Source organism: Coregonus clupeaformis, chromosome 10, assembly GCF_020615455.1.
Source record: "Coregonus clupeaformis isolate EN_2021a chromosome 10, ASM2061545v1, whole genome shotgun sequence".
Taxonomy (NCBI): domain Eukaryota; kingdom Metazoa; phylum Chordata; class Actinopteri; order Salmoniformes; family Salmonidae; genus Coregonus; species Coregonus clupeaformis.
The window spans coordinates 18,819,284-18,833,808 of NC_059201.1; the positions used below are offsets into that span (position 1 = coordinate 18,819,284).

At 48.7% G+C, this 14,525-nt stretch overlaps 1 protein-coding gene across 2 annotated transcripts in view; it reads left to right on the plus strand.

Moving 5' to 3' along the window:
* Positions 1–12,720: 12,720 nt before the first annotated feature.
* LOC121575271 (prefoldin subunit 5) overlaps positions 12,721–14,525 on the plus strand; it is a 30,041-nt gene continuing 28,236 nt past the window's right edge. For both annotated transcript variants that reach the window (XM_041888244.2, XM_045222867.1), the window contains exons 1-4: positions 12,721–12,879; positions 12,976–13,064; positions 13,261–13,563; positions 13,703–14,446. In XM_041888244.2, the coding sequence (XP_041744178.2) occupies positions 12,978–13,064; positions 13,261–13,563; positions 13,703–14,446 (1,134 nt within the window). In that variant the 5' untranslated portion in view covers positions 12,721–12,879; positions 12,976–12,977. The remainder of the gene's footprint in view (positions 12,880–12,975; positions 13,065–13,260; positions 13,564–13,702; positions 14,447–14,525) is intronic.

The following is a 14,525-nucleotide window of genomic DNA, read 5'->3' on the forward strand; positions in this document are numbered from 1 at the left end:
CGGAGTCACTCACCACCTTCCGGAGACATTTGAAACCCCACCTCTTTAAGGAATACCTGGGATAGGATAAAGTAATCCTTCTACCCCCCCAAAAAAAAAAAAGTTATTTGTAAAGTGGTTATCCCACTGGCTATAGGATGAATGCACCAATTTGTAAGTCGCTAAATGACGTAAATGTAAACTAAGGAGTGGCTCCGTAAGAAGCATCTCAAGGTCCTGGAGTGGCCTAGTCAGTCTCCAGACCTGAACCCAATAGAACATCTTTGGAGGGAGCTGAAAGTCCGTATTGCCCAGCGACAGCCCCGAAACCTGAAGGATCTGGAGAAGGTCTGTATGGAGGAGTGGGCCAAAATCCCTGCTGCAGTGTGTGCAAACCTGGTCAAGACCTACAGGAAACGTATGATCTCTGTAATTGCAAACAAAGGTTTCTCTACCAAATATTAAGTTCTGCTTTTCTGATGTATCAAATACTTATGTCATACAATAAAATGCAAATTAATTACTTAAAAATCATACAATGTGATTTTCTGGATTTTTGTTTTAGATTCCGTCTCTCACAGTTGAAGTGTACCTATGATAAAAATTACAGACCTATAATATAATATTTAGCAGAAGCTTTTATCCAAAGCGACTTACAGTCATACATTTTTTTTGTGTGTATGGGTGGTCCCGGGGATCGAACCCACTACCTTGGCATTACAAGCGCCGTGCTCTACCAGCTGAGCTACAGAGGACCACAACCTCTACGTGCTTTGTAAGTAGGAAAACCTGCAAAATCGGCAGTGTATCAAATACTTGTTCTCCCCACTGTATATACATTTTATGGACACAGTCAATAATTATATTGTTTGTTTTTACTCCTGAACTTCCTCCAATCATTTTCATGATGTCCATCTGGTATGCTTCTATACGCCATATCTTTTTAACTGTGCTCTTTCACAAAAGCTCACAATATATAACCTATATACTTATTATGGACACAGCATGTCTTACACTAGTTATCTTGTTGTTATTAGTTGTTGTTATTAGTCCCATCCTTCAGCTCCATTCAACACCTCCCATCTATCTCTTAACACCATCCACATTGGATTTCTATTTGCCATATATTTTTCAACTGTACTGTGATGTTTTACAAAAGTTCTGAACCTTTCTATTCTCATTGTTTCTACAGTTTGTGAATTGAAAATAAACATTTTTGCTAAAAGTATTATTATATTATTGATCGATTGACTATGACTTTTCAGATCACCTTGTAGTGCTATCTGCAGGGTCAGCTCCATGCAAATATTGCAATCCTTCAGCCATTCCTGGATCTGTGTCCAGAAACAAGCTACAAATGGACAGTACCAAAACAAATGATCTAATGATTCTGTCTCTTCACAGCCAAATCTGCAGAGCTGGGAAGATTGTAACCCCCATACAAATAACATTCTATTGGTAGCAACAATTTTATATAATAATTTAAATTGAAAAATTCTAAGTTTTGAATCCAGCGTTGCGTATCAGTTCATAAACACTATGCCATGAAATCGGTACATCAAAAATCTCTTCCCAACTATTTTGCAATCTATATGGGACGGCTGTCAATCTTTTGGTCCTTAAATGAAACTGGTAAACTTTTTTATTTATCACAATTTTCTTTAACCAATTATGTTCTTTAATGCAAGGCCGACAGACAAGTTCCTTACTTTTTCCTCCTTCCACTTTCCTCTTCCATTTTTGCAGTAATGCTGCAATTATTTGGTTGTAATTTTGGGTAGAGCAGACATTTCCATATGTTTTTGTTAGCTGCATGTGCGACATAACTCCACCATTCCTACCGATAATATCATTTACGAAGATTATACCTTTTTTAAACATTTTTAAACATAATGTTTTTTTATCTATTAGTATATTTGGGTTTAACCACAATATTTGTTGCAATATTTGTTCTGTCATTTCTGGAGGATTAAATTGAAATTGCAACCAACTTTCTATGGCTTGTTTTAGAAATAGTGATATTTGGGAGATTATTTCCTTTTCAAGTACCTCGGTGTTACTCTGGACACTGATCTCTCTTTTGACAAACATATCAAGAATATTTCAAGGGCAGCTTTTTTCCATCTTTATAACATTGCAAAAATCAGAAACCTTTTGTCCAAAAATGATGCAGAAAAGCTAATCCATGCTTTTGTCACTTCTAGATTAGACTACTGCAATGCTCTACTCTCCGGCTACCCGGATAAAGTACTAAATAAACTTCAGTTAGTGCTAAATACGGCTGCTAGAATCTTGACTAGAACCAAAAAATTTGATCATATTACTCCAGTGCTGGCTTCCTGTTTAGGCTAGGGCTGATTTCAAGGTTTTACTGCTAACCTACAAAGCATTACATGGACGTGCTCCTACCTATCTCTCCGATTTGGTCCTGCCGTACACACCTACACGTACGCTACGGTCACAAGACGCGGGCCTCCTTATTGTCCCTAGAATTTCTAAGCAAACAGCTGGAGGCAGGGCTTTCTCCTATAGAGCAACATTTTTATGGAATGATCTGCGTAGATTCGGTCTCGACCTTTAAGTCTTTACTGAAGACTCCTCTCTTCAGTAGGTCCTATGATTGAGTGTAGTTTGGCCCAGGGGTGCGAACTGCTATCTTTGCCTGGCCAGCTTCCCTCTCTCCACTGGGATTCTCTGCCTCTGACCCTATTACGGGGGCTGAGTCACTGGCTTACTAGTGCTCTTCCATGCCGTCCCTAGGAGGGATGCATCACGTTGAGCCAGGCTTTTTCGCTATACTCGACTTGAGTAGGTTGAGTCACTGACGTGATCTTCCTATCCGGTCGGGCTTGTGTGGTGGAGGAAATCTTTGTGAGTGTGACGCATACTGAGTATGCGAAGAGGCAGGATGCAGATGCAGAAATTAACAAGGTCAAGGTTTACTTAACAAAGAGCAAGATAAATAACAAAGATAGAGTAAACAACACAAAGCTTAACAATCACACACAACATCATCCAGAACAGTCCAGGGCTAAATAGGGGTGCGCGGCTCCAGCCGAATGCGCGGCTCCAGCCGCTGGACGTCGCCGGCCAGGAGGACGACCCCGAGGACGAGGAGCAGGCCGGTCAGGGCAGCGACGGTGGAAGTCCCGAATTAGGTTGGGGTCCAGAACTTCCCCAGCCGGAACCCAGCTCCTCTCCTCAGGACCATACCCCTCCCAGTCCACCAGGTAATGGAGCCGTCCCCCACGGAACCTGGAGTCCAGCATGTCCCTCACCGCACACGCCAGACTCCCGTCAATGTCCAGGAGCGGAGGAGGCGTACCCCGGGGGACGGCATCCACCAGAGGACCAGGAACCACCGGCCTGAGGAGAGACACATGAAAAGTGGGTTAGACACGGTAGTGAGGGGGAAGGAGCAGCCGGTATGATACCTCATTTATCAGCCGGAGGAACATAAACGGCCCCACAAACCAGGGGCTCAGTTTCTTGCAGGGCAGGCGGAGAGGGAGGTTTTTTGTGGACAGCCAGACATGATCCCCAGGCTGGAATACAGGGGCCTCACTGCGGTGGCGGTCGGCTTGGACCTTCTGCCGACGAATGGCCCTCTGGAGATGGACATGGGCGGCGTCCTAGACCTGTCCGGTCCTGTGGAACCACTCGGGCGCATCGGTCTGGCTGGGTGTCCAAGGGGCCAAGGCCGGCTGGTACCACAGGATGCACTGGAAGGGAGTGAGCCCCGTGGAGGAGTGAATGAGGGAGTTCTGGGCATATTCTGCCCAGGGAAGAAACCTCGCCCACTCACCCTGCCGGTCCTGACTGTGGCAACGAAGAAACCTCCCCAGCTCCTGGTTCATGCGCTCCACCTGCCAATTCGACTGAGGCCTATACCCGGAAGTGAGGCTGGCCGTGGCCCCGACCTTCTCCAGGAAAGCCTTCCACACTCGGGAGGTGAATTGGGAGCTACGGTCTGAGATTATGTCCTCTGGAAGTCCATAATGCCGGAAGACCTGTTGGAACAGGACCTCAGCAACCTTGAGAGCAGAAGGAAGACCAGTTAGTGGCAAAAAACGGCGTGATTTGGAGAACCGATCTACGGCCACCATGACTGTGGTGAAGCCGTCAGAACATGGAAGGTCGGTGACAAAGTCTATGGACAGGTGTGACCAAGGTCGCTGAGGCACTGGGAGAGGAACTAGTTTGCCTGCTGGGGCGTTCCAAGGTGTCTTCGTTTGGGCACATACGGAACAGGAGTTGACGTAGCGGGAGACATCAGAAGCCAAGGTGGGCCACCATTATTTTCAGGAGTTGACGTAGCGGGAGACATCAGAAGCCAAGGTGGGCCACCATTATTTTTGGGCTAGAGAATGCAGTGTGCGCGCAATACCAGAGTGCCCTGCCGTAAGGGTGGGGTGCGCCCAGATCAGCAGGCAGTCACGGACACTGGTGGGTACATACACGCGCCCTGGAGGGGCGTTGGCAGGCGCTGGGTCCTCCTGAGCCGCCAGGCGGATGTCTTCGTCCACATCCCAAACGACAGGCGCAACGATGAGAGACGAGGGCAGGATAGGACCCCCCAGATCATTCCTTTCTCCGGTATGGTGCATCCTGGAGAGTGCGTCGGCCTTCACATTCTGGGATCCTGGGCGGTAGGACAGAATGAATTGGAAGCGAGTGAGAAATTGAGCCCACCTGGCTTGACGAGAGTTCATCCGTTTCACTGCCCGTATGTACTCCAAATTCCAGTGGTCAATAAGAATCCAGAATGGATGGACTGCGCCCTCCAGCCAGTGTCTCCATTCCTCCAGAGTGAGGACCACCGCCAACAGCTCCCTGTCTCCAACTCCATAGTTCCTCTCTGCGGGGGTAAGCTTTTTAGAGAAAAAGGCACAGGGATACATTTTCTCTGGCTTACCGTGCCGCTGGGAGAGGACCGCCCCCACGCCCTCCTCCAATGTGTCCCCTTCTAGGATGAAAGGACGAGATGGATCTGGGTGTTTTAGGATGGGCGCTGTGGTGAACCTCTCCTTCAGCCTCTTGAAGGCAGCATCAGCCTCAGGGTTCCAGGCCAGCTTCTGAGGCCCACCCTTAACGAGAGAGGTGAGCGGGGCGGCTATGGAGCTAAAGGACCTGATGAAACGCCGGTAGAACTTAGCGAAGCCCAGGAAGCTCTGTAGGCCATTGATGGTGGTGGGAACTGGCCATGACCTGACGGCGTCCGTCTTCACTCATTCCATGAACACCCCCTGAGGACTGATCCGGTATCCCAGGAAGGAGATGGCCTGTTGGTGGAATTCGCATTTCGCCCCCTTCACCAATAGGCTGTGTTCCCGGGGGCAGAGTAGGACATCTCGGACGTCCCTGACGTTCTCCTCGAACGTAGCCGAGTAGATCAGGATGTCATCGATGTACACCACCTGTCTACTCAGCATGTCCCGGAACACGTAATTGATGAAGGACTGGAACACACAGAAGGTGCATTGGTGAGGCCGTAGGGCATGACGCAGTATTCATAGTGGCCTGAGGTAGTGCTGAATGCCGTCTTCCACTCGTCTCCTTCCCGGATTCAGATCAGGTTGTAGGCACTCCTCAGGTCCAACTTGGTAAAGTACTGGGCCCCTCGTAGCTGCTCGATGGCCGACGGAACCAGAGGGAGGGGGTACCGGTACTTGGTGGTGACTGCGTTCAGCCCCCGGTAGTCAATGCATGGTCTCAGTCCTCCGTCTTTTTTGGTCACAAAGAAGAAGCTGGCGGAGGCAGGAGAGGTAGAGCGTCTGATGAACCCCTGTTTCAGGGTCTCCGCCACATACTTCTCCATGGCCTCAGTCTCCACCATGGAAAGGGGGTAAATGCGACTCTTCAGGGGGGTGTTGTCCCTCCAGCAGGTCAATGGTGCAGTCCCATGGCCTGTGAGGAGGGAGACATGTAGCCTTTAATGAAGAGAAGTCATCGGAGAGATCTGCGTACTCACGTGGATTGTTGGACTGGAGGGCGAACTCCGGACTCTCCACTGACGTGGAACAACAAACCACCGGCAGGCAGGTCTTCCGGCATGAGGTGGACCAGTCTGTGATCCTCTTGGTGCTCCAATTGATGGTGGGGTTGTGTAGTCTGAGCCAGGGCAATCCCAAGACGATCCGGTGAAGGGGTGACGTGACGATGTGGAATGACAGCTCCTCGTGGTGCTTCGGTAGTGTGGGAATGGTGATGGTGATGGGGAGAGTGATGTGCGTAATGGTGCCTGATCTAAGGGGTTTATTGTCCAGTGAGGTGATGTGTAGCGGAGATGGCAGTGGCATGGTGGGCAACCCCCATTCAGAGACCAGCTCCCTATCTATCTATAAGGTTCCCCGCTGATCTGGAATCTATCATTGCGGTAGAAATGGAAGAGAAGGAATAACCTGTCACCGTTATGGGAACTAAAAACAATGGTTTTGTGATAGGAGCTGATGTAACACTCACGTAGCGGCGACGGGAGTCTTAACGCCTAGATAGGGAGCAGTCAGGAGATCTGTGGTCCGTGGTGGTGTAGGGGGTGCTGCCCACCTCCATGGGTGAGGACTCGGAAGCAGGGCGGCTTCCATAGCTCAGATGGGGTGAGCGTCAAGGCTCCGGGAGGTGTTGGGAACGCCGTCTCTCTCTCAACATGTCGTCAAGATGGATGGACGTGGTGATGAGGGTATCAAGGTCCATCTCGTCGTCCCAACATGCTAGTTCCGTCTTGATGTCCTCCTGTAAGCCTCTCCTGAAGGCCGTGCGCTGAGCACGCTCATTCCAGCCAGAAGACGCCGCCACCGTGCGAAAGCTCAGAGCGTACTCGGACGCGGGCCCCTCTCTCTGTTGTAGATGGAGGAGATGCTCACCCCCGTCCTTTCCCTCTGTGGGATGATCAAACACCGCCCTGAACCTAGCGAGGAAGGTGGGGTAGGGAAGTGCCACTGCCTCCTCTCCTTCCCAGACTGCCGTGGCCCAATCCAGCGCCTTTCCTTTAAGAAGCAAAATCACCAGCGCTATCCTGGCTTGGTCAGATGGATATACCCCAGGCTGATGCGCCAGATAAAGGGAAACCTGTAGCAGGAAGATGCTACATTTAGTAGTTTTACCGTCATAGCGCTCCGGTAAGGCGAGGGTTCCCGCAGGAGTGGGTGATAGCACGGGAACAGGTGGATTGGGGGCACTCGCCGCTCCCTGAAGTAGAACCGGAGCGCTGGGCAGATTATGCAGAATTTGTAGCACTTCCTGCATGGCGGCGTTCAACTGGGCAAGCTGCTGCTGGTGCTGACCGAGGCACTGGGAAACCCCCCCCTTCTCTCCTGGAGGACCTGAGCCATAGGACCATGCCTCAGGACTACCTGGCCTGATGACTCCTGGCTGACCCGTCCCCAGTTTCTACTGTTTTGCCTGTGGCTATGGAACCCTGACCTGTTCACCAGACGTGCTACCTTGTCATGCTGCTGCTCCTGTTTCAACTGTGCTGCCTGCGGCTATGGAACCCTGACCTGTTCACTGGACGTGATACCTTGTACCAGACCTGCTGTTTTCGACCCTCTCCCTCTCTCTCCCTCTCTCTCTCTCTCTCTCTCTCTCTCTCTCCCTCCCTCTCTCTCTCTCTACCGCACCTGCTGTCTCGACCTCTGAATGCTCGGCTATGAAAAGCCAACTGACCTTTACTACTGAGGTGCTGACACCCTCTACACCATTGTGATTATTATTTAACCCTACTGGTCATCTATGAACGTTTGAACATCTTGAAGAACGATCTGGCCAAATGGCCATGTACTCTTAGAATCTCCACCCGGCACAGCCAGAAGAGGACTGGCCACCCCTCAGAGCCTGGTTCCTCTCTAGGTTTCTTCCTAGGTTCCTGCCTTTCTAGGGAGTTTTTCCTAGCCACCATGCTTCTACATCTGCATTGCTTGCTGTTTGGGGTTTTAGGCTGGGTTTCTGTATAAGGAATTTGTGACATCTGCTGATGTAAAAAAGGTCTTTATAGAAACATTTGATTTGATTTTGATTTGGAGTGGCTGTCACACTTGCTCCCTCTCCCCCTCCCTGGCGCTCGAGGGCACCAGGCTGCCCATCATTACGCACACCTGTCACCATCGTTACACGCATCAGCGCGTCATTGGACTCACCTGAACTTCATCACGGCTTAATTACCTCCCCTATATCTGTCTGTTCCTCTGTTTGATTCCCGTGTCAGCATTAATGTTGTTTCGTTTTCCGTTGTCCAGACGCTGTCAGTGTTTTGTTCCTGTCTGTTTTTTCAATAAATGTTCACTCCCTGTACTTGCTTCTCGTCTCCCAGCTTCTGTCCTTACAGTGGCACCAAAATGGCTGAAAAATGCATTGGTGCCCTAAACCCCCTTCTTCCAATGGTCTGCACTCGGTTACTCCCCTTCATCAAATCAAATCAAATCACATTTTATTTGTCACATACACGTGTTTAGCAGATGTTATTGCAGGTGTAGCGAAATGCTTGTGCTTCTAGCTCCGACAGTGCAGTAATATCTAACAAGTAATATCTAACAATTTTACAACAAATCAAATACACACAAATCTAAGTAAGGAATGGAATTTAAGAATATATACATATATGGACAAGCAATGACAGAGCGGCATGGACTAAGATACAGTAGAATATTATAGAATACAGTATATACATATGAGATGAGTAATGCAAGATATGTAAACATTATTAAAGTGACTAGTGTTCCATTTCTTAAAGTGGCCAGCAGCAGCCTCTAGTGTGCTAGTGATGGCTATTTAACAGTCTGATGGCCCTGAGATAGAAGCTGTTTTTCATTCTCTCGGTCCCAGCTTTGATGCACCTGTACTGACCTCGCGTTTTGGATGATAGCGGGGTGAACGTCCTTGATGATCTTTTTGGCCTTCCTGTGACATCGGGTGTTGTAGGTGTCCTGGAGGGCGGGTAGTTTGCCCCCGGTAATGCGTTCGGCAGACCGCACCACCCTTTGGAGAGCCCTGCAGTTGCGGGCGGTGCAGTTGCCATACCAGGCGTTGATACAGCCCGACAGGATGCTCTCAATTGTCAATTGTGCATTGACTTAAGAGCAATGGATTGGTATAATCCTGGTTGGAGGCAGTTCCACCATATTCCTTCCACCATCAGTGAGATGAGGAGCGGCAGTGGCTAGAAGGCCGGCTGCGACCTTGCCAAAGCCCCGGATAAACCTCCGATAGTAGTTGGCAAAGCCAATAAAGCGCTGCACCTCCTTTACCGTGGTTGTAGTTGGCCAATTACGCACGGCTGAAATACGATCTCCCTCCATCTCCACACCTGAAGTGGTAATGCGGTATCCGAGGAAGGAGACGGACTGTTGGAAAAACAGACACTTTTCTGCCATGGCATAAAGGTCATGTTCCAACAGTCAGGCCAGCACTTTGCGAACCAGGGCACATGCTCAGCGCGCATAGCGGAATACACCAGAATGTCATCGATGTAGACCACTACACCGCGGCCAAGCATGTCCCGAAACACCTCGTTCACAAAGGACTGGAAGACGGATGGAGCATTCATCAAACCGTAAGGCATCATCAGCTTGTACGCACTCCGGAGATCTAATTTTGTGAAGAAGCGCGCCCCATGCATTGACTCGATCACAGATGGAATGAGGGGGAGAGGATAACTAATATAATATAAACCCCTGGCGCAGGGACTCGGTGACATATGTCTCCATAGCCTCTGTTTCAGCCTGTGACAGTGGATACACATGACTCCTGAGAGACACAGCATCTACCAGGAGGTTTATCGCGCAATCCCCCGCCCGATGAGGTGGTAAATTGGTCGCCTGCGTTTTGGAAAACGGGTGCGCCAAATCGAGGTATTCGGGGGGAAAGCGCACGGTGGAGGTACTGTCTGGACTTTCCACCGTGGTTGCACCAATGGAAACACAGAGACACCTACCCTGACACTCTCGCAACCACCCCGTGAGAACCCTCTGCGGCCATGAAAAGGTGGGGTTGTGGAGTGCTAACCTTGCCGTCCCCTGCCTCAGGTGGACCAGCCGCTCGCCCGCCTCTCGACCCTCGGGCGGGTGATCAAAGACAGCCCGAAAGAGGCAAGCGAACTCCATGTAGTTGTCCAATGCGGCTCCTCCTTCATTCCAGACCGCGTTGGCCCACTCCAGGGCTTTCCCTGAGAGTCAGGAGACGAGGGCGGACACCTTCTCCCGCTCCGATGGGGCCGGGCTGATGCTGGAATAGTAGAGCTCCAGTTGGAGGAGGAATCCCTGGCAGAGTGCAGCTGTCCTGTCGAAATCCAGTGGTCGGGATATATAGATCCCTCTGGGTGCTGGGGTGTGGGTGGCTGGATCCAGTCACCCAGCTGGTCCCGACAGATCGGGTCCTCTCCTCTCCAGGCATTGGACGACCTGGAGAACCCGATCCATCGCTTCTCCCAAGCTGGCTAGCATCGTAGAATACTCCTGGACCCGTGCCACGACTCCAGGCATGCGCTCCTCTCCTGCTGACTCCATGTCGGGTGGGTGATTCTGTGATGAGTGATTTGAAGGAGTCAGGCGCAGGAGGGTAAATCACAGAATACAGAGTTTATTACAGAATACAGAGTTACGCAGAAATGCGTCAAACAGTCCAGTGCGTACTGGAACCAAACAGGCACACGGGGAAAATATACCCCAGAAATACAAAATACACAGAGCTCAACCGAGCTACACTCTCCTCACAATAAACAATCACCCACAAGGACAAGGGGGCAGAGGGAACACTTATACACGTACTAATGAGGGGATATGAACCAGGTGTGTGTAATAGACAAGACAAAACAAATGGAATGATGAGATGAGGAGCGGCAGTGGCTAGAAGGCCGGTGACGACGAACGCCGAAGCCTGCCCGAACAAGGAGAGGAGGCAGCTTCAGAGGAAGTCGTGACAATCAGTCCATTCATTTTAATATTTTTAAGCCCATGAGGGTGATTGTATGAGTGCTTACTTCGACATAAGGGTCAAGGGTTGGCTTGTGTCGTGATTGTCCACCCTTCTCCCAAAGTGTGCACTGCCATGGATTTTAAAACGATGGAAACTCCCTTTATAGCCAATGACTACACAAATCCAATGTTTATAAATCTATGGCAGGGGTGAAGGTTGGTGAATCGGGACGCAGATAGTCATATTCACCCTTCATTTGCCCTTGACCCTCTAAGTGCATTAGACTGACCTCTTCTGGAATAGCTGTGACAATAGTGTTTAGTCTAGTTCAGGGTTTCCCAAACTCGGTCCTGAGTTTGAGAAACCCTGGTCAAGTTCAGTGTTCCTAATTCTTGGTCCTAATGGGCAACAGTGTGTTAATTGTCATCCCTACCTGTGCTATAACTATATACTTAATAAGTGAATTAATGGTTGGAGCGTACAGTTATCGTAAACAATAAAAAAAATAGGGCATTTGAATTGTGACTAGTGCAATTGCCACGAGTTGTACATTGAAAATCTGTTTTAGGTTTCCACACATGCTAACCATTGCATAATTTGCGCTCCTTTTTCACAGGTGGTTCAAGCTGATGACCTGTCTCCATAGCTGAGAGAAACTGCGGAGGAATATCACTTTGTCCCCAATACTACTACCAATGTTTCTAACTGTACTGATGAGGAAGAAGAGGGCAGACGTATCCATTGTTGCTAAATTATGTTCAGTCAAATTGGCAGTGCCACTTTGTTACTAGAAACGAGTCACATGTTCAATAATGTATTCTGCAAATAGAATTACAATACAATAATGTTCTTGCTCTTCAGTGAAGTTCTGCCAATCGTATGTTGGAAACCATTATCAAGGAAACCTAGTGGAACACTTTGTGTAAATTGTAACATGTTTCTTGAACACCAGTGATTCTAAGGACAAGAATAACTGTGCTACCTGTAGGACAATGTCTCTATCACAGGTCACTAATAAAATAATTTGTTAATTGTGCAGACTGATTGCTATGGCATGGGGATGAAAATTAATGAACTAATTAAACACTGTTATCGGCTATTATGCCTCTCAACTTCCAGTTGTCATTGGCAAGGAAGAAGTCAATATGCAGTATAGCTATACCGATAGCTTGCAGCTTTGACAATACTGTTTCAGAAAATTTGGTGTCACAGTGCTGGAGGGGCAGAGCAGGAAGGTGGGCTTCCTATCTCCTGATACCCTGACGATGCACACTGGCAGAGATGACAACCAACAGTATCTATAAAGACTGTCTCACCAAGGACAAACTCAAAGACTGTAAAGGCCAAAGGGGTCCTTCTCCCTCTCTCTCACACACAAAAGCACTGTGTGCCCCAAAAAAGTATTTTAATGTGTTTGACAAGAATGATTGCAGTAGGTTATGTCCATCTACTCAAAACAAATGCAATCAATGCATACCCGGGGCATTAATAGAACTCCCTCATTTAAACTACAGTACCTCCTATGGGTTCAGGCAGGGTTTCCACTAGTTACCACAGCCACAAAGTCAACATTCGCTATATTGTAAAAATTCATTAAAACAAAAATTTGATTTAACGAAGATAAATTGAAGAAATGGGCGGGGTTTATGACTTTGTGGCTGTGAAAACCAGTCAGGTAGGGACCAATCACAATGGGAATACAAAGCATCATGTGATTGGTCAATGACGAAACTGTAGACGTTACACTGAATTACATTCCTTGAACTACATTACCCAGCGAGACTTCCGTAAGTATGCGGATGTGCAATCTGATTGGCTAGATATTTATTTTAAAATACAGTGCGCGAGTTTTCGCCTTTGAGTGTTGTGGTTGTCATTTCACTTTTTAACCTTTTACAATTCCTTTTATTTGTAATAATTTAGCAACTCGTTAGAACTGTCAAAGCAAAGGAAGAAGTACAAGACAAGACGATAAATTGTCGGTTTAACGTGGTAAGTAGCTAACGTTAGCTAGCTTTCTTATGTTACCGTTAACTGCAAAACTAGCTATTCGCTAGCTAAAATATGCATTAATTTCTTGTTTTGCAGATATGAAAATGAAGTGCTTAAAGGTTGACGAATACATCAAACGGACAGTTTGTCCAAAAGAGACAAGAGTTCTACATGAAGAATTAGAGGTGAGTATGTTTTAGCTAACGTTAGCACAATTCGCTAACCAGCTAACTGTTAATGTTAGCTAGCTAGCTTACTAACTACATTTTTACATTTGAGTCATTTAGCAGACGCTCTTATCCAGAGCAACTTACAGTTAGTGAGTGCATATATTTTCATACTGGTGTTGCTAGTTAATAACTTGTCCTGTATTTCCTACAGACTTACATGAAAAATGGACCTGGGCCACAAGGTCGAACATTGTGTGATCGAGTTATCAGGGCCTGTAACCACCAACTTGGAGTTGGGCCCCCGGACAGTGACCATATTGCTGGACTCATAAAGCTGGTGGAGCTTGCCCTCCGAGGGTATGACATCTCAGGGGAGCTCGGTGTGCAAAGCACCCCTTTGTATATGGAGAAAATCACCTTTCACATACTCAAGAAACTGGGCTCCTTGCGAGTGTACCATCCATGTAGCTCCTTGGGAAGCCTACTCTACCAGAGGCTGGCTCCAGCTCCACAGGTAAAGGATGGATGGTAGCTTATTAGAATACAGTACTTCCTATTATAGTAACTGTAGTCAGCTGTTTTTACATCATCTGTGAGTATGTCTTCTCAATCTCTTGTTGAATGTGTCTTCCTTCCTCTTGTTTGCCACATAGACAGAAGACTACTGTGTGCTTGTACGCAGCTGCTTTGCAGTACTGTGGAATGGACTGTCTGCAGCCCAAGACGGTGCCTGCCTAAACCCCAGGGACAAGCTCCGATGCCAGATGCAAGCCCTGAGCTTCCTGCTGCTGCTGGACAGGGAGAGAACCTCACCCCCCTCCTGCTCCAAAACCCCCATATACGTGGAAGACGCCCTGGCTGAGTTTGAGAAGGGCTGTGGGACCCTGACTAAGGAGGATGCCACATTGATCCTGCAGGAGACCCACCGTCACCTCCTGTCCCCCTGGGCTGGGGGACGTGGCGGGGATGGGGAGCCCTCGGGGCGGCCCTGCCTCTCTACACTCTGTGAGGTGGTGCTGATCACCTCAAAGCTTCTGTCTAAGGCAGGTTTCTGGAGCCTGGCTGCAGGGCTGGTGGGCGGAGCCCTGGGAAAGGTCAGGAACTCTGCAGATGGCCTCAGCCCAGCTCTGGTGCTTGGCAAGCTCGCAGTAGACATCCACCGCTCCATGAGCTCCGAAGAGGAGAGCGGACAGGCTTTTACAGAGTGTGCCCGGGCCCTCCGGTCTCTCCCTAACACCCTTGGGGACCGGGAGGCCCATGTGATCCTGGAGGGGTGCAGTCTGGTGGTATGGGCAGTGGAGGCAGGGCAGAGCAAGGGGCTGAGTGGAACTGTGCTCCTGGCCTGGTTCTCATTTCTGGAGGAGCATCAGGAACTCATGCAGAAGAGATTACAGAAGGTTAGTGTCATTCACTCATCATTGACCAGAAAAAAAACATTAGGGAACATCTTTGCTGTCAAAGATGTCAGTGATGTAT